This window comes from Hyla sarda, chromosome 7 (assembly GCF_029499605.1).
Source record: "Hyla sarda isolate aHylSar1 chromosome 7, aHylSar1.hap1, whole genome shotgun sequence".
Taxonomy (NCBI): Eukaryota; Metazoa; Chordata; class Amphibia; order Anura; family Hylidae; genus Hyla; species Hyla sarda.
The window spans coordinates 105,057,373-105,084,707 of NC_079195.1; the positions used below are offsets into that span (position 1 = coordinate 105,057,373).

The following is a 27,335-nucleotide window of genomic DNA, read 5'->3' on the forward strand; positions in this document are numbered from 1 at the left end:
ACCTGTCTCAGGAACCGCCCAGTTTAGAAGCAAATCCCCATAGCAAACCTCTTCTAAACTGGGCGTTTCCCGAGAAGGTGTCATCAGAGAGGATTTATACAGAGAAGAACAACCTTAACTTCAGAAGCTTATAAGTACTGAAAGGATTAAGATTTTTTTAATAGAAGTAATTTACAAATCTGTTTAACTTTCTGGAGCCAGTTGATATATATAAAATTTTTTTGCCTGGAATACCCCTTTAAGCAACTGGATATCTTCTGAGGGGCCAAGGATAGAAGAGTGGAAAGATGGGCTAAGAAATATGAAGGATAGTGAGTTTAGGGATTAGGAGTAAGAAGAGAGTGGAACAAGATTTGGAGATTTTGGTAATAATTTTTTTTTTCTTCTTCTCTGCCCTAGACCAGGGTGTTGGGTGGGGAGGGGTGTGTGTGTGTGTAAATGTTTATCATTTGATACTGTATCCGCATTAGCTCTTGAATGATTAATGCTGTATTTATGGTTGGTTACTATGGAGTACAATTGACTCACCTCCTCCTATTTAGACCCGTTGGGTAGATTTGTCATCCTCCAAGGCTCTTTGGGGGGGAAGCCCTTACTCCTTTGCAATGTTTATGCCCCTAACTCTGCACAGATCCCCTTTCTTCGTAGGGTTTTGGCACGTCTTCATAAGTTCCCTCCTTCGGCTTGGTTGTGAGGAGGTGATTTTAATTTAGTTTTTTCCCCTGCTACTGACCGACACTCCCTAAGTGATGCCCGACCCCCCTCTGCCCAAGTGCGCCTGTCTATGCTTTTTCGACGGCTGGTGCGTTCGGCTGCGCTATATGACCTGTGGCGCATTAACCACCCTTCGGACCGGTCTTTTTCTTTTTATTCGCACCCCCATAAACTCCATACTCGTATAGACTATTTTTTCGGCAACCTTCCGTTGGTGCGTATGCTCTCCTCTGCCTCTATGGAGCCTATCTCCTGGTCTGACCACAGTCCTGTCCTTGTCTCCTTTTCTCCTTTTGCTTCCTCCTTACGTCGCTGTCACTGGCGACTTAACGATGCTTTGTTGAAGAGCCCTACTTCCCGAGACTCGATCCAGACTAATATCACTGACTATTTTGCTGACAATGAGGGCTCTGTGTCCTCCCCGGCAGTTTTGTGGGAGGCTCAAAAAGCGGTGATTAGGGGCCACTGTATTGCCTTGGGATCTCGTTTGAAGAGATCAGCGTTGCTCCGCTCTCGGGAACTTGGGGCTCAGGTCTCGTCTTTGGAGGCTTTCTTGCTTACTGCCCCCTCCCTTTTGGTTCTGAGGCGTCTGATTGCAGCACGGGAGCAGTTGAGGGACTTGGCTCTCCGCAATGTGGAGCGTCAACTACTTTATGCTAAGCAACGGTTTTATGAAAAGGGCAATAAGGCCCACACCATGCTGGCTAGACGATTACGTGACCGTGCTGTGGCTCAGACTCCTTCTGCTCTGAGGGATGCTGCGGGGACCCTTCACTATCATCCTGATTCTATCTCTCGCCTCTTTCGTGACTACTACTCAAAACTTTATTCACTCCCATCCCAGCTTCCTTTGGACCCCGGGGAGCGGGCCGAGGCCCTGGATTCTTTCCTCTCTCGATGTAGCCTTCCAGTTCTCTCTGCCTCTGACAGGGAGGTCTTGAACGCTCCAATTACTAGCGAAGAGCTCACTGAGGTCCTTAAGACGCTTCCGTCGGGGCGCTCTCCGGGCCCCGATGGGTTTACTTTCCTGTATTATAAGACTTACTCCTCTGTCCTTCTTCCCAAACTTGTCCCTCTGTATAACTCCTTTTTTGGGGGGGAGGGGATCCCACAGACATTTTTGTATTCTTTGATTCCAAAGCCGAATAAGGATCCCCATGACTGTGCTAGCTATAGGCCTATTGCCCTGCTGAACTCTGATTTAAAATTGTTCACTAAGGTATTGGCTATGCGACTTTGTCGTTTCCTCCCTGCTCTTATCCATAAGGACCAGGTGGGTTTTATTCCCGGTCGCCAGGGTGGAGATAATACGAGACGAGTAGCCAACCTCATTGACCTAGTCAACAAACGCTCTGACCAAGCCTTACTTTTGAGTCTCGATGCGGAAAAGGCTTTTGATAGGCTAGGCTGGCCATTTATGTTTGCTACACTCCAGAAATTTGGAATCACGGGTTGCTTTCTCACTGTGCTGCGGGGCCTCTACTCTTCCCCTACTGCTTCTCTTAAGCTGCCTTCTACCTCCTCTATACCTATTGCACTCCACAATGGCACCAGACAGGGCTGCCCGCTGTCCCCCCCTGATCTTTGCTCTTTGCATAGAGCCGCTTGCGGCCCTGATTCGAGGGGACCCGGATATCTCTGGTATAACTTTACACGATAGGGCCTTTAAGGTCTGCCTCTTTGCTGATGACATTTTGCTCACACTTACTAACCCCCTTTTATCTTTACCTTCTCTATATAAACTATGGAAGGGTCTCGGGCTATAAGATCAACCTCTCTAAATCTGAGGCTATGCCTCTAAATCTTCCTTCTTCCTTGGTTGCTCAGCTGCGCACTACCTACTCTTTCCGCTGGTCTCCTTCCTCTATTAAGTACTTGGGCGTTTCCCTCTCCCCTAGCTATTCCTCTCTTTACTCTGTGAACTATCCCTCTTTGTTTCGAGAGCTTCGCTCCTTACTTGATAGGTGGGGTTCGCAATATATCTCCTTGGGGGTCCCTGATTTTGGCAAATATTATTGGGCGGCACACCTCCGACATCTCGCGGCGTGGTCCACCTATCACGCCTATAGCAAATGGATGGAGATTGAGAAGCTATGGTTGGCCCCTGTTCACCCTAACTCTTTCTTGTGGTCCTTTCCACTTTCCTCTCCTGTACCCCCCTTTCTAGGCCCTATGTCATTTACTAAATATGTGTGGACCTATTGCTCTAGGCGGTTCCGGCTCTTGTCCCCCTACTCCCCTATGCAATCTTTCCTTTATCGCCCGGACTTTCTTCCGGGTAGCACTGCACATATGGTCTGGGAATGGGGTTCGCGGGGGCTGTTCGGTTGGGCTGATATAGTGAACCCTGTCACACTTTGATGATATAGTGAACCCTGTCACCCTTTGATGACTTGAAGTCTCGCTGGGAGCTCCCTGCCTCTGAATTGACCCACTATATGCAACTTCGGCATTATATGTCATCGCAGCGGGGCTCTTTGACTGTGTCACTCCCCACGAGCTTTGAGAGGTTGTGTAGAGGTGGGCCGCAGACGAAGGGGCTACTATCGAGCATTTACTCTCTCCTCCTTTCCCCACTGGATGGTACCTCTCCTTCTCATCGCTACATGGGGCATTGGGAGGAAACCTTAGACACCCCACTTACGATCTCTCAGTGGCGGGTGATCTGGGATAGGGCCTCTCTGGCTTTTATTTGTACAGCTTACTAAGAAACACAGTATAAGATGCTTATAGGCTGGTACCATACTCCTGTTCTGCTAAATAGACTGAACCCGGACATACCCCCACAGTGTTGGTGTTGTGGAGTGGGCTTGGGGGATGTTTATCACATTTTCTGGTCCTGCCCGCAGATCTCTCCCTTCTGGAATATGGTCCAACGTTTGCTCCGGGAGGTCTTGGGGATTGGGGTACCTCTAGATCCTTTGGTTTACCTATTGCACCTATCTACCAGAACGTTAGCTAGGCAGCCCTTCAAATTGTTTCTACATGTTGTCCTAGCAGCCAAGACTCTTATTGCGAAGTATTGGAAGCGGACCTCGTCCCCTCCTGAGAGTAAATTGCTTGCTAGAATCCGTGAAATCCGCTCCCTGGAGTCTATTACAGCCTCCTTGAATATTACGGTCCCACAGTTTCTCTCGGTGTGGGATCCTTGGGACAGATTTACTGATAGACAGCCTCCCTGACTGTGCTGCCCCTAGACCTTGTTGTATTTCTTTCACTGTTTCTTCCTGTTTCCTTCTTTTGGTGTCTCTTCCCTAGTGTGGCGAGTTACTGTCCCCCCCCCCCCCCCCTTTGTTTGTTCCCTTCCTTAACCCCCATCCTCCCCCGCCTCTCTCCCCTTGGAGGGTTTGATGCCTTATACGTTTGATGATGTTTTTTAGCGACATTTGTTTTCAATGCATGCACATTGATCTTCTTGGTTTTGTACATTCTCTTTATGGGGGTTGATCCCCACTGCTACCTACTTGTTTGTATTGATTTCATATTTTGACAAAATAAATAAAAAAAATTACAGTAAAAAAAAAAAAGGAATACAATTGACTGCAATTGTTTTATATTTATATAAAAATGAAAATAAAGTAAAAAAAAAAAAAAAACATGTCAACTTTATGATGCAAATATAAAGCAGACGTATTGGGGGACATTTACTAATCTAGTCTATTCTGGGTATGCTTATAGACCAGCATATGTGGTAGTCTCCTGTCTATTGTGCTCCTAATTTATCACAGGTCTCACAGCCCTTGATAAATTCTGTGCTCAGACTTCAGGGTCTACAGCTTAAACTGCATTTAGACCTGCTCCAACATGGTCTGACATTTCAGCGTATTTTGGGCAGATGCGACTTGTCGAACAAAAGTCGCACTTGATAAATTCAGCACCAATGCATTTTCTAATGCATTTCCGTCTAAAATAGACTTGCATGCATCATGTTCTAAAAATCCTCTACAGCAAAAGTCGCAGAAAAGTCGCACATATTTAGACTGCGACTTTCTGTGCGACAAATTTAGACAGGAAAAGCCAGTCTAAATCGTTTGATAAATCTCCCCCATTGTATTTGTGAATCAATATATAATTTATTTGGAATATTCATTTTCCTTACAAGCAGAGAGTTTCTAAGTTAGAAACATGCAACATTTTCAAAATTTTCATGAAATTTGGGGATTTTTCACCAAGGAGAAAATTCTAAATCTTAATTTTTTTACACTTGCATGTTCTTGTAGAGCCATTTATTTTTATTTTTACAAGGGGTAAAAGGAGAGAATGAGCGCCATTGAGCTTTTGGAGAGAGAATTTGTTTGGAATGGAAGTTGGGGGGCATGTGCGTTTACAAAGCCCCCATGTGCCAGAACAGTGGACCCCACATGTGACCCCATTTTGGAAACTACACCCCTCACAGAATTTAATAAGGGGTGCAGTGAGCACACCATTTCTTTGGAACAGTGGGCTGTCCAAATGAAAAATAAAATTTGTACCCCTTATTACATTACGTGAGGGTTGTATTTTCCAAAATGGGGTCACATGTGGGGGTGGGGTTCATTGTTCTGGCACTATGGGGGCTTTGTAAACACACATGGCCTTCAATTCCGGACAAATTTTCTCTCCAAAAGCCCAATGGCGCTCCTTCTCTTCTGAGTTAAACACGTGTGTAGGGCTATAAAGGTGCTAGCAGCACGCCAACATTAAACAGTATTTTTTGTGAGTAAAAAATTGCAAAAACTCACATTAATCAGGAAGATTCTTCCGGCTTTATTTTCCTTATTTCATATTGCACATGGACAGCCTCGCAGGACTTAGTAAGTTACATATAGTAGCAACGATTAGCAGCGATATCTGTGCTTTCACCAGTCATGGCACAATGTTTCAGGGGCAGACCCCCTTATTCATGCGCATGAATAAGTGGGTCCGCCCCTGAAACGTTGTGCCATGACTGGTGAAAGCACAGATGTTGCTGCTAATCGTTGCTGCTATATGTAACTGTCGCCCTTCAGGCAACACTACTCCCCTCCTGCAGCAGGATCGCCGCATGCCGTGCAAGCTGGAGGATCGCCGCCCGGTAAGGGACCTTCACTTACGCCGCTCACATCACGGTTCCCCCGCTCTGCCCGGACTACCGTGGGAAACCTTATTTTCCGGGTCACCGGAGACCCGCATGACCCAGAATCGCTGCACGCCCTGAATTTACCGACGTTCGACGACATGGGGGCGTCCCAGGCGATGTGCCGGTATGCGCGCTGAATGATTTCAGCAGGCATCCCGGTCCAGTCCCTGACTGGCTAGAGGCGGGGACCGAAATTCCCAAGGGCGTATTATCGGGGAGGGGCTTTTTTTTACATTTATTGCCTTAATTTTTTTTTCCGCTTTTTTTTCTCCCCATTGGGCAGTGTTTTCAACAGTGTGCCTCCAGTTGTTGCAGAACTACAACTCCCAGTGTGCCCAGACAGCCTAAGGCTGTTTTGTAACAGCTTGGGGGCACACAGATGCACTCCTTTGTTTGCAGACACTGATCAATGCTGTGCCATTGGAACCTATAGCACAGCACTGATCAGTGTAATCGCTAAGGCTGCCTGCATTATTGGAGTGCTGATCGGACGAGCCATAGGCAGGTAGGGAACCTCCACCCATCCTCTCAGCTGATCGGGATCCCGTGGGTTTTGCCGCGGGTGTCCCGATCAGCTCCACTGACCTACCAAAGATTTTCGCCATTTTAGACGCCACAATCAACTTTGATCACGGTGTCTAAAGGGTTAATGACGGACATCACCCGGATAAGTGATGCCCAGCATTAGCCTCAGCTCCTGAGCTCCCTTCATACACCCGCAGCACGGCTGAGCTGTATACATACAGCGGCCAGTCGTGGAGGGGTTAATTCACCTCCTCCCAGTTCTCGGCACTGCTGGGAGGAGAGATGGTGTTCTAATAATGGAGGGTTCGGACGGGACCTGACCGAAGGAGGGGGGGAATGTGCTGCAGCACAGGGAGTACTGCAGTCTCCCCGAGCTCCCTTCTGCAGCCAGGGACACAGGAGGAGGAGGAGGCAGTACGCCCTGTACCCTTTAAAAACTATGGGACTATTGGGGGGGTAAATAAAGCATGCATTACCCTGTTTCACATATCGCTTACTGCGCGTCTTCAGACGAACTTGCTTATATAAGTTCCAAGCCACGCCCATCGAACTTATCGGCAGGAAAATCCCTTAGCCGAAAAGGCCAAAAGGGCCATTTTCGTCCGATAATTTTCAGCGACACATTCTATGTTTATGTACTTTACCCTATTAGAAGAAAGCTGATCACAGAAAATGTTGCTAAAACTTTATATTTACTTGTTTAGATTAAGATAGTCAGAACTTATATCCACAAAAAATAACCCTCTTAGGGAAAACAAATTCTACAAACACATATATTTTTGTGACTCCGATATAAATAAGACTGTGCTAAGTGCCAGGATGATTATAATTCCTCACAATAGCTACTTAGCACAAAGTGGTCTCAGAGGTTAGGCCAAATGTTTTCATATAAACAAAATTCCTATATGTGCCTGCCTACCATCCGTAGGCTGGCAATTGTCTTGACGCGTTTCTCCCACTACTTTGTGGGTTCATCAGGAGGCACACAACTATTATTGTAGTAATATATGGAGCAATAGACAGTAGTGCAATACTACTATATGGTCGAATTTATCAGTGATAGTAGATACAAGTGTCCAAGTATAAAATACCAGTACATTAGAACAGACTACTCAGAGGCTGCAACAACCATACATTAATAGTTGCATTCTTTGGGGTCAAAAGAAAGTCCGTAATAGGCACCGCATACAAGATTTACATCCATATTGGAATGCCACCAGATAGAGGTGAAAAAGCATCTCCATCACAAACTGACATAGAAATAGACTCTGGGTGGGCCACTCATGGTTCTTTCTACCAGAACTTAGGAAGATGACTAGGTTACATCATCATGGGCCTCTAAAGGAAATTCTCAGAATTGTCTCATGGCTGTGTGCTAAGGGTTATTGTCTTGTTGAAAGGTGACCCTTAGGCCCAGATTTTATTGAAGTGAAGCTGACAGCCGGATCAAACTGATTAAAATGAGGTATAACTTACTCTGATCCATGGTCTGGTTCCAAAGAAAGACCCATTATCAGCGACATTGCTAATACCCAGGAGCCCTGCCTCCTTGCCGGGTCCTGCCTCCATTGCGCAAAGCCAGCAACTAACATATTATCAATGTCGGCTAATAACAGGTCTATCTCCAGAGCCAGACCACGGATCTGGGTGAATTATAAATCATTTTAATCTGGTTCAGTGGTACTTTATCCCTGTATTTTGTGTTTAGTGTGGGTATACTGGCTGTCAGTTTCCCTTTAAAGGGGTATTCCGCCCCTAGACATCTTATCACATATCCAAAGGATAAGGGATAAGATGTCTGATCGCAGGGGGGCCCGCTGCTGGGACAAGCCCGTCCCTGTTCCAGCCACTGGTTTTCTCCAGACATGACATTTAGAATTCAGGCCAAAATGTTCAATCTTCATTGTTGACACTTTGAAAGTGTCTCCCATCTGCACACAGGATCTTTGGGGTTCAGACATAATGACTAATTTGATTCTTGGTCATGTTTCTTATCAAGGCTCTTCTCCCCCAATTGCTTAAATTTGGAAGAGTGCTGGTTGTTCGAAATTCTTTATACCCTTCTCCACAATCCTTTCTATGAGCTCTACAGACAGTTTCCCCCCTCATGGCTTGGTTTTTGCTCTGATATGCATTGTCAGCTGTTAGACCTTAAATAGACTTTGCTGTGTAGTTAAAAAATATATCTTATCAACTAGGGTTGAAACGATTATTTGATAAAATTCGATAACAGAATTCGTTGTCGACGAATCCTGTTATTGAATACTTGGCCGAATTTGTTGGCTCTGGCAGTCATAAGGCTGCTTCGGGCAGGCCTGTCAGACGCTAGGCCGCACCGCCGCAGCCTCTGTTCATCAAGTCCCCGTCCCACCCTCCGCTGACCAACTGCTTACCAATCACACGTTCAGGGCTGGTCCTTCACTTTTCATAGGGGCTGTAATCCCAACCGCTGTACGCCCCCTCGGATGCACAAACACAGGCCCGACCCCCCCCCCCCCCCGCAGTGGCCACAGTGGTTCCCCCCAGTCCCACAGTGTGAGCAAATATACCCCCCCCCCCCCTCCCCCAGTGAAAGTGGCCTGCAGATATTCCCCCACCCCCGGGCTACAGTTTTGACGGTGCGCACAATCCCCATCCTAACCCCTGTCCCGCCGCCTCCCTACATTTCCTTCCCGCCGCCTCCCTACATTTCCTTCCCGCCGCCTCCCTAAATTTCCATCCCGCTACTGTGTTTCCGCACGCAAGGCTTCCTCCAGGCACTCGGCAAGACAGCTCCCTGTAAGTGCATTAGGGGCCCTGGAAGTGAGGGGTTGGGGGGGGGAATTAACTGTGTACATATGTATACACACCAATGTATCTGCAGAGCATTACAACCTAGTGTCATCTACAGACACAAGGGTGCAATGCTCTGCACACACTGCTATACACAAAGGGCTATATTCAGAGCATTGCACCCTTGTGTCTTTAGTACAGACACTAGGATGCAATGCTCTGCACATAAGACCATTTGTATAGCAGTGTGTATGTAGTACACACACACACTCACACACACACACACACTGATATACACATGGGGGTATGTGCAGAGCATTGCATCGTAGTGTCTGTACTACAGACACAAGGGTACAATGTTCTGCACATACCCCCATGGGTATAGCGGTGTGTATGTAGTACATATACACTGCTATACACATGGGGGGAGGTGCATTTGCACCCTAGTGTTTGTAGTACTACAGAGTCTGTACTACAGACACGGGTCGGGTGCAATGCTCTGCAGTCTGCACATACTCCCATGTGTATAGGAGTACTATATAAAAAGAGTTTTAAAAAAAATGTAAATGAACTGCTCCCCCTTTTCTTATTGCTATACAAAAAAAGTCAAATTTTTTTTTACATATCTGATACTACCACATGGCTAACTGTCTGAACTATTAAAATATATTAGTGAATTATTAAAATTTTATTTTAATAGTTTAGATAGTTACACATGCGGCAATATCAAATTTACGCTGGTTTCTGTACCGTATAAACGTAAAAATAAAAAAAAATAAAATTGCTGCTGTTTGGTCACATCACATGCTAGAAACTTTTAAAATAATTGTACATAATTTTTCAGGTAGAATCAGCTGAACCCCCTTTTTTTTTTTTTTTTGGCATTTTGAAATTTTTTCCAATTAATCGATGAAATAATCGACAATTAATCGATTATTAAAATAATGGTTAGCTGCAGCCCTATAATTAACTGAATTTACCACAATTGGACTCGAATTAAGGTGTTGAAAATTTGCAAAGTGTCAATTAACCAAGTAAAAAAAAAACTTAACCAAGTAAAAAAAAACTTACTTTAGCCTGCATAAATTAGTTTAGCTTTCAGGTGCTCCGGTGGGCTGGAGACTCTCTCCTAGGACTGTATCCACCTTTTTCAGCCCACCGGAGCACCTGAAAGCTGAACTAATTTATGCAGGATAAAGTCAGCAACTGCCGAGCTGAGAAGTTCATGACGAATCGAATCACTGTAACTTCACTCATCTCTAATACTAATCCTTATAAATGTTTGTTTTACTTACTTAGACGATTCTACGGTTGAAACAGCAGAAGAGGCAGTGGAGCCACCGGAAGCAGATATCAATGAGCTTTGCAGGGATATGTTTGATAAAATGTCATGCTATCTTACTGGTGAGCTGATAGGTAAGCAGCATTTTATCGGATGCATATGTCTATTTCTAGAAACATGTTCATCTATTTTTATAACTCCTGTAGAAGTGAGATGAGACAGCTGCACATACTGTTCACTACTTTATTCATTCTTTGCCTGGATGCAGTGGTCTGCAGTCAACTGACCAGGCGTGACAAGGCACTGAGAACCTCCATTCTCTACTAAGATTGGGGTCCAGAGGTGGGACCTACATCTATTATATCCTGTGTTTATCCACTTGATGTCTGTGACAGGAATACCCTTTTAGGGTCTATTCACACATACAGTATTCTGCGCAGATTTTATATGCAGGATTTCAAACTGTGTTCAGTCATTTAGTTTACATTGCATTCGCAGCAGAAAATCCTGCGCATCAAATCTGCACAGAATACTGTATCTGTGAAAAGACCATTAAAGGGGTCATCTCAAAAATCCGACCCCTGTCCTTTTGCCATGTTTCTTTAAAAGGACACTGTTATTTAAATAAAATTTTGCCATGTTGTCCAGACATGTCAGAAAATTAGATAACACCGGGTCTCCCGGCCATTCACAGCATAGCACATACTCCTCACTGTTTAGCCATGATAGCCGGTAAAAGAGCACTGAACTGAACAGACTGGAACAGTGCTGAGTTGTTGATTTACACTATAGATCGCATGTGGGGGAAGAGGGATTACTGATGCCCTTGGGCTTTGCAAGGTGCTATGTGAGCAGAGATGGACTGAGCCGAACAACATGCATTAAACAGCAGGTTGTAGACTGAGACACCTAGTGCCCAAGACTTTGAGCTTTTGTCCTGGGGTAAGTAGTCATTTTTGGTAAATAAAGTAATTTACAATTAAGTTAGTAATCACATATGCTATGAAACATAGGGAAGTTGTTTGAGCCAACATTGACCATTTAAGGCATGTTCCCATGAACAGGATCTGCTGCTAATTTTGCTACCCATTGACTCTAGTAGGTAGCAGATCCTGTATGTGTGAATGTACTCTTAAGGAACTTCCTTAGATGGCAGAATCAACACTAAATATGTGACATGATAATTAAGGCAATTTGCATTATTTTCCTCTAGTGTAGTCTACAAATTTTTCATTTTTCCTATATTGCAGCCACAAGTGAAGACTACAAACTTCTGGAAAATATGAATAAGCTTACATGTCTGAAATACATGGAGATGAAAGATATTGCTGGAAATATTAGCCGAAATCTCAAGGACTTAAACAAAAAGTGTAAGTGTCAGACAAGCTTTCTCCGGGTTCACAAGACATATCCTAAAAAAATCAATTTTAAACTGCTGTTTACAGTTGGGCAAAAAAGTATTTAGTCAGCCACCAATTGTGCCTGTAATTTTCATCATAGGTATACCTCAACTATGAGAGACAGAATGAGGAAAAAATCCCTAAAATCACATCACAGTAGGTATGGTGTTCTTTGGATGCAACTCAGCATTCTTTCTCCTCCAAACACGACGGGTTGAGTTTTTACCAAATAGTTCTTCTTTGGTTTCATCTGACCATATGACATTCTCCCAATCCTCTTCTGGATTATCCAAATGCTTTCTAGCAAACTTTAGGCAGACCTGGACATGTACTGACTTAATCAGGGGGACCCCTCTGGCACTGCATGATTTGAGTTCCTGGCAGCGTAGTGTGTTACTGATGGTAGCCTTTGTTACTTTGGTCCCAGCTCTCTGCAGGTCATTCACTAGGTCCCCCGTGTGGTTCTGGGATTTTTGCTCACCATTCTTGTGATCATTTTTTTTTATTTAAAGGTTTTTTATTTTCAGAGAATAAAAGGAACCGTACATCAGGGTACAACAAGCAAATAAGAAAACACTTTTGTACAATAAGTAGGAGCCAGCGGTGCTGGGGATTGAGATCTGGTATCAACAAAAAGTCAAAAGTGAGCAGAAATGTTAAATGCTCAAGACATAAATAAAACTAAACATAATGGAGAGCGATTCCCCATTCGGTAATAATGTGATTAGCAATGCAAGTAGGCTAATATAAGTGTATAAATGGTCTTGTGATCATTTTGACACCACAGGGTGAGATCTTGCTTGGAGCCCCAGATCGAGGGAAATTATCAGTGGAGATTATCCATTTTCTAATAATTGCTCCCAAAGTTGATTTCTTCACTGCCTATTGCAGATTCAGTCTTTCCAGCCTGGTGCAGGTCTACAATTTTTTTTCTGGTGTCCTTTGACAGCTCCTTGGCCATAGTGGAGTTTGGAGTATGACTGAGGTTATGGACAGGTGTCTTTTATACCGATAACAAGATCAAACAGGAGCCATTAATACAATTAATGAGTGGAGGACAGAGGAGACTCCTAAAGAAGTTGTTACAGGTCTGTGAGACCCAGAAATCTTGCTTGTTTGTAGGTGACCAAATACTTATTTTCCACCATAATGTGCAAATAAATTCTTTATAAATCAGACAATGTGATTTTATGGATTTTTTTCTCATTATGTCTCTCATAATTGAGGTATACCTATGATGAAAATTACAGGCCTCTCTCATCTTTTTAAGTGGGAGAACTTGCACAATTGGTGGCTGACTAAATACTTTTTTGCCTCACTAGTAAAAGAGGTCTTATCCTTTGCCTTTCTGTGAGGGGGATGAAAACTCCTTCTGTGTGATGCTGAGGAATTCATTCTCAGCCTGATCATATTAATCCCAAATCCATATAACATTCTGTCCTTATGTCTTGAACCCTTTAATTGAAAGGACATTGTAATGTACAGAAAGATTGCTACATCATTTAACTGATCCTTTTTAATCTGACATGTGGCATAACAAAATAAAAAAATTATTTCATAAATTGCTTGCATATTAGTTTATTATTCAGTTGGTCTTGTCATACAGATGCAAGTCTCCAACCGTACCTTGAACAAATAAATCAGATAGAAGAACAAGTGGCATCATTGGAAAATGCTGCATACAAACTGGATGCTTATTCAAAACGATTAGGTAAGTTAAAGTTATTTGCATATTGTGTTATTTAACATTTTATTATTGTAAAAACATTGTTCTTAAAGGGGATTCTATTTTTTTTCTTCAGCTTTTGAGTCTATGATGCCAAGTTATAATACTGTTTGATATGCTTCTATTACCACCTTTCACAGATCCCAGCATTCAATGCAGCAAGAGACAATATGTCGTATAAGTCACATTCTCCAGAAGGAAGGGGTGTGGCTATACTTTAGTGGCTGGGTAGATAGCATTACTTCCCCCCTGCTATCCACCCACCCTCTGCAGATGTTCAGGAGAAATCCTTCTTGTTGCTAATACGGTAATTTCTTATCTGCAGTGCAGGTGGGCTGCTGCTGTATCTGCAATATCTTCCCTGCTTGCTTCAGCGATACCCCGCCCCTTATACCGATAACTCCACCCCCTCAATAACTATTCATTCCCTCTTCCTTGGCATGTCTGAAGTGGGAGGAGTTATCAGCAGAAAGGAGCAGGGTTACCGGCCTCTTGGGCCCAGGCGTGACATCAGGGCCCAGTGTTTCTTACTGCCGCTCAGCCAATCACTAGCTGAGACGGGACATGGCTGTTGCTGGCACACTAGCCCTAACCTCACTAAGGGCCCTAGCGTCATGCTGCAGCTCAGGAAGAGAATCGCAGCCCGGGACCAGAGGAGGACACAGACGGTAGAATGGCCATTGTTCTGAACACAGTTGCAGGACTTTAGATTTTTTCATTCTTCGTCAGGACCTTCAGAAAATTTCTGAGCATACTACTGCACTGGAGGAGAAAGTTCGGGAGAGTTTGGAGGATGTTATGACACCTGTATGGAGAGAAGTGCAGCAATATTAATGTAGGTTGAAGGAAGTTCGGCTGAAACAAGTTGATCTTGAGAACAATGTGCACCAACCCACCTGGATCCTTCAACTCTTTGATAAAGAGATTCTCACCCTGCTGTTTGCAGTAGAGCGGGGTCACCGAGTGCCCACCCGGCCCCTTCCTTTCGCAGGAATCAACGTATAGTGGCCGCACAAGCACATTGACTTCAGTTCCGGCCAGATTCAGGTGAAAGAATGAACATGTTCATTCTTTTGGGGAAATCTGTATCTACATAGTGTGCACAGAGCAGCAGTCTTCCATTGAAAACATTGCAAGGCTGCTGCAAGTGGCATTTCATTTGAAATAATTCAGAGCTAAGTTTCCATAGTATGCATGGGCCTTAAAAGGTTTGGAAGTGCATTACTAAAGGTACACTTTAAAGCAGCCCCAACATGCTAAATTTTCCTGTGCCAGGGTTAGCTGCTCCTTTGGACACCAGGTGAAGGAGGCTCCATTTTTTGTTTTTTGGGACATAGGGGGAGATTTATTATAACCTGTGCAGATGAAAAATTGACCAGTTACTCATAGCAACCAGTAATATTGCTTCGCTTCTTTTTTTTTTTTTTTTTTTTTTTTTTTTAAATTAAGAAAAAAAAAAAGCCTCTGAAAAATAAAAGAAGCAATCTGGTTGCTATGGACAACTGGTCAACCTTTCCTCTGTAGTGGATTTGATAAATCTCCCCCATCATGTGTACTGTACAGGACGAAAAAGCTCCTATCCTCTACAGAGACAGTGACTTACAGTTTCCAGCAGATCTTTCTTACTTTTATTACCTACAACAAAGGACTAAAAACACATAAAGGGTAAGATTGGCAAGATACCATGCATAATAAATATACCTACAAAAACACTTGCCCCATAATGAATGAATAAAGAATAAATCACAAAATATAATAATCAAAATATACTTTATTGAACAGAATTCATGAATACATAATCAGTAATCCCTTCCTCCCCATTAAAAAACAAATACACACAAGACAATATTTAAAACAATGGATGTGGGAACATCCTGTGCAGTCTAGATGATAAGACTGTCCATGCGTTCGATCTCTTTATATCTGTAGACAGTGATTACAGTTTCCAGCAGATCTTTCTTACTTTTATATGTAAGGACTTGCTTTACCTGTATTAGTTATCTTCTTCTTATTTTTCTTTAATTCTCACTTTTTTCCATTTTGGGGGCTTCCCAGGTTTCCTTAGAGTTCTGGTCTCAACATACAATGGTCATCCTTGAACCAAATAATATTGTAACTTGAGGGACCACTGTGTCTGATTGTCTGAGAATTTACTTGGGTAACCCCTCTATAAAACACCCAGAGGAACATGCCTTTCAGATATTAGCGAGAATGTTGCCTCTAAAAGAACTATACTTATACTATATCTGTTTGGCTGCAAATTCTCCACTGACATCATAATATTTATGAAAAAACAAAGTAAAACAAGAACTGAAAAATATGAACAAACGCCAATGTGCTGGAGCAGGTTGTGTCAACCATACACAACACTGGTAAAAGATGTCTGCAGGCCTGTCTGCAACCTTCCTGCCCCGAAACAGACAAAGGAACGAATTCTTCTCGCAAAACGACAGGACTCAAGGGCGCTGAGCAGACCAAATATACAGGTAAAATGGAAATTAAGTTTATTAACCGAGATGCAATGCATTTCACAGTGCTAAGGCTGCTTCCTCAGGCAGGATGCCTTATCGCTGTGAAATGCGTTGTATCTCTGTTAATAAACTTCACTTACCTTTTACCTGGTCTGCTCAGCGCCCTGGAGTCTTGTCATTTTTTGAGAAGAATTATTTCCGTTGTGATAATATTTATGCCTGAAATAGTATGTTCGGTCACTAAGGCAGTGTTCACATTGCGGTTGTGTTCTGTCCCGTTCTGTGTCCATTCCGCTTTTTTTGTTGTTGCTCCGAACGGCCCCAAAACAGGTCAGAGCAAAACTTACTCCACCGGGTCCTAACGGATCCCATTGATTTGAATGCGGTCTGTTGTGGATCTGGTAGTTTACCAGAGAAAAAAGAAAAGTGCATGCACCATTTGTTTTTGTTTTTCTCCACTAAACTAATGTCATTTGGGCGGGATTGCAGATGGAGCTCCCTTTAGTGGAGCCTTATGGCAATGTGAACCTAGCCTAAGAGTATTAAAAAGGAAAGAGAACATCCTTTCCTGGTCTAGTTTACAAAGTGGGAGATGTTATGAGACATGCCTTTAAAGGGCACCTAAAAGTTTTAAAAACCTTCTTACATGTCTTAGCGAAATCATTATTGGTGGATGTTTAGGTGCTGAGACCCCCACTGATGGCCAGTGGCACTCAGTTGAGCACTGTTCCCGTTCTTGTCTGCTTCTCACCGCTCATCTCTGCTCAGAGCAGTGGGTTTACAGTAAGACCATAAAAATATTAGATTAGCAAAATGTAACAATGTTTTAAATTGCATAGTTTGGAAAAAAAAAAAAACAACTGTGTCTAGCTATTACTGTAACATACTTTTTATGGGGCCCCCCTGGTTCGGGTTGAAAATATCCAACTAATTTGTCCAGTGCTAATGGTCACATATACCCAGTAGCCCATTTAACAGGAGAACAGTACAATATTACTCCATGTGTACATACTACTCGGGAGAGGTTGCACTGTGGCCTCTTAAAACTGCTGATCAGCAGGGGTGCTGGGAGTCACACAGATATAATATACATGGCCTTTAGCCGGATAACCCTTTTTGGCCCTGTTCATATCATGGCAATGTTTTCCATTCAACATCTACATTAGGAAAAGCTTTCAATGTGTACATTTAACTTTTGCCTACCACATATCCCACTATACAGGTATCCAGTAGGTTATATCGCTCATTGGGTCCTGATGCAGAAAAAGTTTGTAAATATAAAGGTTAAATAGATAGATTAATAGATATATGTAAATAGCAATTAATTACCCATTAAATCAAAGCAATACATCTAGATGTCACTATCCACCGTAAATAAAGACATCTGTGTATAATATGCACTGTCTGTAAACCAATACAGAGAACACTTCCCTAGCTGCAGAATAAATATGCCTCCATTTGCCATTCCACCTCACTCTTCAATGCATTTTGTCGACTTCTTTAGGGAGTAGCTTAAGAGTACGTTCACACTGGAATTCTGTGAGTAGAATTCCACGCAGTAAACAGTACCATCAGTGTGAATGGGTCTCGTTCACACTGCAGAATTTCAGCGGCGGACAACTCTGCCGCTGAAATTGTTCATTCTTTGTGCGGAATTCCGCGAGTACTGCATAGCCGTCAATGGTGATGGTGCAGTGCTTCGCGGTCCTACCGCCACCGGCGGCTGCCAGGCTGAATCTCCACTCACTGAATTCCGCGAGCGAAGATTCAGCGTGCGTTTCTCAGTGTGAACGCACCCTATAGAAGGCAACAAAACACGTTGGAGGGGCTCCTGGTGGCATATTGGTTTATGGACAGTGGATGTTATACATAGAGGTCTTTGCCTAATGGTGGATAGTGACATCTAGTGGTGCAATAGCTGTATTATTTTGATGAATTGAGTGCTTAAAGGTGTACTGCAGCCAGAATTAACTATTACCCAATACAAAGGATAGGGGTTAAGTAGCTGATCACAGGTGGGTCTGACCATTTGGGCCCCCGGCGATCTCCTGAATGGGACCCTGTCCCACTCAGTCAGGAGCGTTTGTTGTCTACCTCTAGACTGCACACGCTCCATTGATTTCCTGTGGATAGGGGATATGTTAATTCTGACTGCAGCACCCCTTTAATATCTGCTATCTATTATCTATTGATCAACACTTTATATTTATTAAGCTAACATTTATTCTATATCACATCACAAATTTGTTTTGACCTATGGTTTTCTAAACCCATTTATACCTAGATAATTTATTAATGGATTGTACTATTGCTTGTAATAACTATTTAGTGTATCCATTTTATTTAGTATTGTTTCCTTTTGTTGCAGAAGCCAAGTTCAAAAAACTGGAAAAGCGATGAAGACACGTTTCCACATAACTATTATTGCAAAAGTCCTAATGCCAAAGGAGGATTCTTATGTCATTCTGTCAACCTTGACAAAGATTTTTACTAGAAACCTATTAAATTGAAGCTCTGTAGCAAAATAAGTGAATGGTATTCATTTATGGTTAACTTATGTCATTAAAGTTTTACAAGAAAGAAAATTGTATAGCGTATCAGGTACAGTCATATACATGCCTACAGTCATAGAGGTTACAAGACGCCAAATCACTGAAATATCATTAAAGAATAGCTAAACCTTCAAATAACTTTTCAGGATAAGCTGTCATGTTTGTGCATCAGTAGTAGCACTCAGGCCCAGACTGGCAATTGGGCAGATCGGGAAGATTCCCAGTGGCCCACCCAGATTGTCAGTCCCTGGCTGCCAGTCCTACATATAACTATAAACGCTCCTGCGCTCGCCTCATAGACAGAATGCACTGCATAGATGACACGTTAAGGCACAGGCAACTATGCCAAACATTTATGTCCAATGTCTGGAAGGGGTTCAACAAATTAAGTGTATACTTGTGTGAAAGGCAGTCCGGCACTATGGGGTGGATATATACTGCATATGCGGGCGTGTGGTGGTTCTCTGGTTAACACAGAAATGCAATCTTCATAACCAAGCAAAGGTAAAGAGAGACCGGCAACTCACCGAATTCACGTCTTCCGACTTCTTTATTGAATGAAATACTCACATAAGATCATAGGGAGGGGCATATACAGGGGGGGATACCAACAGGCGACAAGCTCCGTTTCGCACTGATCAGTGCTTCATCCGGCCAAAAATGGCCGGATGAAGCACTGATCGGTGCGAATCGGAGCTTGACGCCTGTTGGTATCCCCCTGTATATGTCCCCTCCCTATGATCTTATGTGAGTATTTCATTCAATTAGGGCTGGGCGTTAAACCGGTTCATACCGAATACCGAAATTTTTGGGCTGCACGATATGAATTTTTCCCATACCGCAATACCGGTAGGGCCCCTCCCCCTCAGGAATGAATGAATTATCAGCCCAGCGCTGCACTGTCCCCACATCGGGGAACTAATCATATGTGACCCGCCAGCGCTGTTCTGCTTCCCCCCAATTAATTATCAGCCCAGCGGGGTACTACTCACATATGTCAAGCACTGCCCTCCTCCTCTTTGTTGGGGGCCGCTGGCGCTGGAACTCACTGTACACCAGTGGTCTCCAACCTGCGGACCTCCAGATGTTGCAAAACTACAACTCCCAGCATGCCCGGACAACCAATGGCTGTCCGGGCATGCTGGGAGTTGTAGTTTTGCAACAGCTGGAGGTCCGCAGGTTGGAGACCACTGCTGTACGCTGTATCCCTATGCCCGGGCTGCAAAAGATTAAATTACCTACGTCGGCCTTACGCTGGGGACGGGAACGTCGGACAGCCGTGAGCCTATCACCGGCCAGAGCGATGTCCCGCTCTGGTCGGCTTCTTACATGACAGTGGGCTCAGCCTATCACTGGCCGGGGCATCGCTCCGGCCGGTGATAGGCTGTCCGACGTTCTGGTCCCCAGCTTAAGGCCGACGTAGGTAAGTTAAAGTTTATTTTCTTTATCTTTTGCAGCCCGGGCATAGGGATACAGCGTACAGCAGTGGTCTCAAACCTGCAGACCTCCAGCTGTTGCAAAACTACAACTCCCAGCATGCCCGGACAGCCGTTGGTTGTCCGGGCATGCTGGGAGTTGTAGTTTTGCAACATCTGGAGGTCCGGAGGTTGGAGACCACTGGCGTACAGGGAGTTCCAGCGCCAGCGGCCCCAACAAAGAGGAGGAGGGCAGTGCTTGACATATGTGAGTAGTACCCCGCTGGCTGATAATTAATTGGAGGGGAGCAGAACAGTGCTGGCGGGTAACATGATTTTGGGGGGGGAAGCAGAACATCGCTCGCGGGTCACATGATTTTGGGTAACATTTTTTTATTATTATGGACATAAGTGTGCATATACAGTGCCTTGCATAGGTACTGTATATGCCCCCCCTCCTCTTAGGCTTTTCTACATTTTGTTATGAACTAACCACAGATTTACATTTGTTTTTTTGCAATTTTGACAAGTCACATTTGCAAGTCTCATGATTAGTAAATAGGGTCTGCCTGTCTGTTATTAAATCTTGGTGCAAATACACGTTCTGTGAAGGCCTCAGAGTTTGTTAAAGGGGTACTCCGTCCCTAGGGGATAAGATGTTTGATCGTGGGGGTCCTGCTGCTGGGGACCCCTGCAATCTCTCCTGCAGCACGCCGGGTCATCTGCGGCATGGAGCGAACTTCGCTCCGTGCCAGATGACGGGCGATACAGGTGTCGGAGTATTGTGACATCACGCCCCACCCCCTCAATGCAAGTCTATGGGAGGGGGCGTGAGAAATGCCACGCCCACTCCCATAGACTTGCATGGAGGGGGTGGGGCATGATGTCACGATCCTCTGGCCCCTGTATCGCCTGTCATTAGGCACGGAGCGAAGTTCGCTCCGTGCACAAGATGGCAGGGGTGCTGCAGGAGAGTTTGCGGGGGGTTCCCAGTGGCAGTACCCCCGCGATCAGACAGCCAAAGGCTGTCCGGGCATGTTAGGAGTTGTAGTTTTGCAACATCTGGAGGCACCCTGGTTGGGAAACACTGGGATAGGGGATAAGATGTCTAGGGGTGGAGTACCCCTTAAGGACCCAGCCCATTTTCACCTTAAGGACCCGAGCATTTTTTGCAAATCTGACCGCTGTCCCTTTAAGCATTAATAACTCTGGGATGCTTTAACTTTTCATTCTGATTCCGATATTGTTTTTTCGTGACATATTCTACTTTATGTTAGTGTAAATTTTTGTCGATACTTGCATCATTTCTTGCAAATTCCAAAATAAGATGAAAAATTTGTAAATTTTGCATTTTTTTTTACTTTGAAGCTCTCTGCTTATAAGGAAAATGCACATCCCAAATAAATTATATATTTATTCACATATACAATATGTCTACTTTATTTTGGCATGTTGACATGTTCTTACTATTGGAAGACATCAGAGGGCTTCAAAGTTCAGCAGCAATTTTCCAATTTTTCAGCAAATTTTCTAAATAAAAATTTTTCAGGGACCAGTTAAGTTTTGAAGTAAATTTAAAGGGCCTTCATATAAGATATACCCCATAAATGACCCCATTATAAAAACTGCACCCCTCAAAGTATTCAAAATGACATTCAGTAAGTGTGTTAACCCTTTAAGTGTTTCATAGGAATAGCAGCAAAGTGAAGGAGAAAATTCAAAATCTTAATTTTTTACACTCGCATGTTCTTGTAGACCCAGTTTTTGAATTTTTACAAGGGGTAAAATGAGAGAAATCACCCTAAAATGTGTAACCCAATTTCTCTTGAGTAAGGAAATACCTCATATGTGTAAGTAAAGTGCTCTGTGGGTGCAATAGAGGGCTCAGAAGGGAAGGAGCGACAATGGCATTTTAGAGAGTTTTTCTGAAATGTTTTTTTGGGGGCATGTCACATTTAGGAAGCCCCTATGGTGCCAGAACAGCAAAAAAAAAAAAAAACAACATGCCATACTATTTTGGAAACTACACCCCTCAAGGAATGTAATAAGAGGTATAGTGAGCCTTGACACCCCACAGGTGTTTGACGACTTTTCGTTAAAGTCATATGTGTAAATGAATTCTTTGTTTTTTACTAAAATGCTGGTTTTCCCCCAATGTTACATTTTTACAAGGGGTAATAGGAGAATATGCCCCCCCCCCAAAAAATTTGTAATCCCATCTCTTCTGAGTATGGAAATACCCCATGTGTGGACGTCAAGTTACTGCGGGCACAATACAATGCTCAGAAGAGAAGGAGTCACATTTGGCTTTTGGAAAGCAAATTTTGCTGAAATGGTTTTTGGGGAACATGTCGCATTTAGGAAGCGCCTATGGTCCCAGAACAGCGGAAAAAAAAAGCCCCACATGGCATACTGTTTGGGAATCAACAGCCCTCAAGGAACACAACCAGTGTGCCTCCAGCTGTTGCAAAACTACAACTCCCAGCATGTACAGTCTATCAGTGCTTGCTGGGAGTTGTAGTTTGCAATAGATGGAGGCACTCACTGGTTGCAAAACAGTGAGTTAGTCAACAAACTTTGTGTTTTGCAACCAGTGTGCCTCCAGCTATTGCAAAAACTACAACTCTCAGCATGTAGTGACAGCAGAAGTGTATGCTGGGACTTGCAGTTATGCAACAGCTGGAGTCATACTACTACAACTTCCAGCATGCACTTTGGATGTCCGTGTGTGCTGGGGGTTGTAGTTATGCAACAACTGGAGGCACACTGGTTGCAAAACACAGTTTCCCATCCCGTGTGCCTCCAGCTGTTGCAAAACTACAACTCCCAGCATGCATGGTCTGTCAGTGCATGCTGGGAATTATAGTTTTGCAACAGCTGGAGGCACACAGGTTGGGAAACACTGAGTTAGGAAACAGACATTGTTTCCCAACCAGTGTGCCTCCAGTTGTTGCAAAACTACAACTCCCAGCATGCACTGACAGCCAAAGGGCATGTTGGGAGTTGTAGTTATGCAACAACTGGAGGAGAACAGTTTAGAGACCACTGTGTAGTGGTGTCTAAACTGTAGCCCTCCAGATGTTGCAAAACTTCAACTCTAAGCACTCCCAGACTGCATCTGAAGGGCCAGATGTTGCCCAACTACAACTCCCAGCATTCCTGGACAGTCTCTGCATGCTTGGAGGTGAAGTTTTGCAACATCTGGAGGGCTACAGGTTGGACATCATTGTATAGTGGTCTCCAAACTGTGTCCTTCCAGATGTTACAAAACTATAACTCCCAGCATGCAGAGACTGTCCAGGCATGCTGGGAGTTATAGTTCTTCAACATCTGGAAGCAAGACAAAAAGAAAAAAGGACACGCGCCCCTAGTGTAATACTTCAAGACCTTGGGGTAAGGGAAGGGGTTGGTGTTCCACTTACCAGATGGTGTTGCGCTATGGGCACAACACCTAGATGAGCTCGAGTGATGATGCAGTGTGCTGAATGCAGCCTGGATCCTCCGGTATCAGCGTGGCTGGCCGGCTTGCAGAGATATCAGGAACAGGAAAGGGAAAAATGATCCTCAATAGGCGTAATAAACAGCAGTGAAGGAGATTTCAATGGTCATCCATCATTCATATAAAGATTTTTATTGAGCACACAATGGCAACGCGTTTCTTGCCTGAGGAAGTGCCCGATCCGGGCAAGAAACGCGTTGCCATTGTGTGCTCAATAAAAATCTTTATATGAATGATAGATGACCATTGAAATCTCCTTCACTGCTGTTTATTGCGCCTATTGAGGATCATTTTTCCCTTTCCTGTTCCTGATATCTCAACATCTGGAAGGGCACAGATTGGAGACCACTGCAAAGTGGTGTCCAAAATTTGGCCCTCCAGATGTTGCAAAACTACAACTCCCAGCATGCCCAGACAGCCAAAGGCTGTCTGGGCATGTTGGGAGTTGTAGTTCTGAAACTCCCAGAAGCAGCAGTGAAGATCACTTTACAGCGATCTTCACTGCTGCCTCTGACGTTGCCGCCGCAGGATCCACTTGCCTTTGCCTCCTTTATGCCCCCGCCACCGTGTGTCTACCAGGCATCTGCCGCCGGTACCCCCCCCCCAAATAAAAGGCTGCAGCCGCCCCGCCAACTTCCCCCGCTCTGCCCGGACTTCTAGGAGCGGGCAGAGCGGGGGAAATTAACTTTTTTCCCCCCCCGCACCTGACCTGCGATTCACCGGTCAGGCCTATTTTTCAGGCAATCAGGTCACAAGAGACCCGATCAGCCCAGAGACGCCGCAAATCGACGATCTGAATTGATGGGGGTCTCAGGACCCCCCAGGGGTTTGCACAGGGTGCCTGCTGAACGATTTCAGCAGGCATCCCAGTCAGGTCCCCGCCTGGCGATCGGCGGGAACCGAAATTCCCATGGGCATACAGGTACGCCCTGGGTCCTTAAGTTCCAGGGCATCAGGCGTTAGGTGCCCAGTCACAATTGCGACCTTTGTGACCCCCATAGTTACACCAAAGAATGCTATTCAGCAGCTAGACCGTGTAATTTAAATCTAAGCAGATTTTGCTAGTTGATAAATTTGGCACAGCCTTTAGTTTCAGTTTTAGACTTGTATAACTCTTATACCAGCTTGTAAGCTGTAAGCCACACCCCTCCAACATAATGTCACATCCTTGTCTGGTAAGCCCCCACCCCCTGTCAAGTGAAATATATTATGCCGCAATTTACTTCAAAGTTGAGGAAAGGATTAATAAATGATCATGATTAATAAATCTGCCCCATTCCTTTACTGACTTAGAGAGGGCTATCCTGTAATGTAAATGTATACTACCAGCCTCTGCTGCTCCCAGCACCACACTTCAAGGCAAGGTGATACTGCCAGCTTCATGCCCACACATTCAAGTGAAGCTATCTGGTTGTTAAAGGAGTACTGACTGGGGATATTGTGCTTTTCTTGATTTAGAATTCAGTTGATCTAGGTAGACTAGTTATTTGCGGGGTAAGGTCCTAAATGGAGTTTCGGAGTTCTTTAAAATTTCCTATATGCAATCCTGGGCGCCCAGATGGTATTGAATTTAGCATGTGCACGGTGTTCCCAAGCAGCCAACTCCTCAAGTCTGTAAATCTGATCAGTTCTTGAAATGTATTCATTTAAAGTGGGAGCTGATTGGGCCCTTCAGGATTTGGAGAGGAGGATTCTGGCAGCTGAAAGTAGGGTTCTGACCAAGGGCAAAGACCAGGCAGGTGTACTGCTTGGGAAGACATGCAATAATATTACCATCGGTTGAGGTGGTATGTTCAGATTGAAAATCTGATTGATAGAGGTCAGAATAAGGGACCAGTAATTTTGGAAGGTCTGTCCTCTAGGACCCCTAATCTCCAGAAAAGGGGCCTGGTCCCTACCCACTACATGATGCTATGGGTCCGCACATGCTTCACGAATTGTCTATGGGAGTTGAACTCGGGTATCTCCAGTGCTCACATAGATAATGCATGGAGCATGTGCAGACCCATGCTGCGGGGAGACCCAGGGACCTGTTCTGAAGATCTTGTATGGTCTGATCTTTGATTGGATAGGGAATCAGTTTTTAGGGTTTAGATTACCCCTTTAATCCACTCTTCCCACTGAGAACATTTGCATATTGAGAAGAGAAGATTAGGCATGTATACGGGGGCATGACCAATAGATGTTGGCTGAACAAGCATCCAGCCAACAGCCACCTAAAATATATGGCCACCTTTTGTTGGGATTGGATAGGATTTTAGATGACAAATGTATCTTGAAAATTCCTGCTTGCCCTAAGGAAGTTCCTTATTCCTCATATATTAAAACAAAATAAAACCCTCATCTGCATATAATAGTTTTTGATTCTAAGATTTAGTTTTTATTTAATTGTAATGAAAAAACTGTGAATAATGAATGAATGCCGTTACCTAGATGGTGTTGCTGTCAAACTACCGTATATACATTAGTTTGTAAGTACCTGCATAGTTCTAATGCCAATAGACTATTTCTAATTCAAAATCCAGTATAACCTGTGTTTCAATACAAATGTCCCCAGAAAATGTATTTCAGTGCTGCAGGCACAGTACAGTTGAGGTAGAGCTCAAATTTCTCTTAGGTAGTTTACATAAAATTACATTTTTTTCAGTGGTTACACCACTTGTTATTGGTCACATTGGACCTTTCCATTTATTTCTGGGCATCTGACACTTTTAGCAGGCTACAGTACTTGGACATACTGCTTTGAAATAAGTGTCTAAAATATTTCATATAAAGCCTTTGGTTGACTCTATCAGAATGAACTTTGGATGTCAAAGAAGGAACCTACAACAAGGAAGAGTTTCTCGAGAGAAGGTGACAGACCTGTACTACAGCAAGGCAAGTCGTGTTTGTTTTACAATTGAGCATTATGTGAACTACAATGGTAGTTGTTTCTTCTAAATTCCTTCATGTACATCCACCAGCATGTATCAAGTTTCCCAGCATTTCACTGCACTAGATTCTAGCTTCATAAGGGCAAATTGATTGAAATTAAATGTTAATTAATTTCAGTACCGTGCTAGGATGTTACTGGGAATGTAAAGGAAATTTGTGTCAGATGTAAAAATAGGGCACAATCGAATTCTCCAACAACAGTGGCTTAGTAAGTTCTTAGCTTTCTATGTATTTTGGAACTTTTCTGTTTTTAGTTTTGAATGTAAAGAACCAAAATTGTCAAAAAGGGAAGAAAAATATACAAGACTCAATGCTGCTTTAATTATCAGTTTTATTAAATTTATTTTTATTTGTGAGGAACAAAAAAAAAAAGGCGCCTAATATGTTTCAGTCCCGCCGCTGGGAACCCCCACGATCTCTCCTGCAGCACCCCATGTCATCTGCTGCATGGAGCGAACTTTGCTCTGTGCCTGATGACGGGCGATACAGGGGCCGGAGTATCGTGACATCACGCCCTGCTCCTCGTGATGTCATGCCTTGCCCCTTAACCCCTTAAGGACCGGGGGTTTTTCCATTTTTGCATTTTCGTTTTTTGCTCTTTGCCTTTAAAAAATCATAACTCTTTCAATTTTGCACCTAAAAATCCATGATTGCTTATTTTTTGCGCCACCAATTCTACTTTGCAGTGACATTAGTCATTTTACTCAAAAATCTACGGTGAAACGGAAAAAAAAATCATTGTGCGACAAAATTTTAAAAAAAAACGCAGTTTTGTAACTTTTGGGGGCTTCCGTTTCTACGTAGTACATTTTTCGGTAAAAATGACACCTTATCTTTATTCTGTAGGTCCATACGATTAAAATGATACCCTACTTATATAGGTTTGATTTTGTCGTACTTCTGGAAAAAATCATAACTACATGCAGGAAAATTAATACGTTTAAAAT

The 27,335-nt window shown here is 43.8% G+C and overlaps 1 protein-coding gene across 3 annotated transcripts in view; it reads left to right on the top strand.

Annotated features, from left to right (window-relative positions):
* BLOC1S2 (biogenesis of lysosomal organelles complex 1 subunit 2) overlaps window positions 1-18,578 on the top strand; it is a 37,751-nt gene extending 19,173 nt beyond the window's left edge. For all 3 annotated transcript variants that reach the window (XM_056530291.1, XM_056530289.1, XM_056530290.1), the window contains exons 3-6: window positions 10,409-10,525; window positions 11,642-11,761; window positions 13,398-13,502; window positions 18,357-18,578. In XM_056530291.1, coding sequence (XP_056386266.1) covers window positions 10,409-10,525; window positions 11,642-11,761; window positions 13,398-13,502; window positions 18,357-18,388 — 374 coding nt within the window. In that variant the 3' untranslated portion in view covers window positions 18,389-18,578. The remainder of the gene's footprint in view (window positions 1-10,408; window positions 10,526-11,641; window positions 11,762-13,397; window positions 13,503-18,356) is intronic.
* Window positions 18,579-27,335: the final 8,757 nt, after the last annotated feature.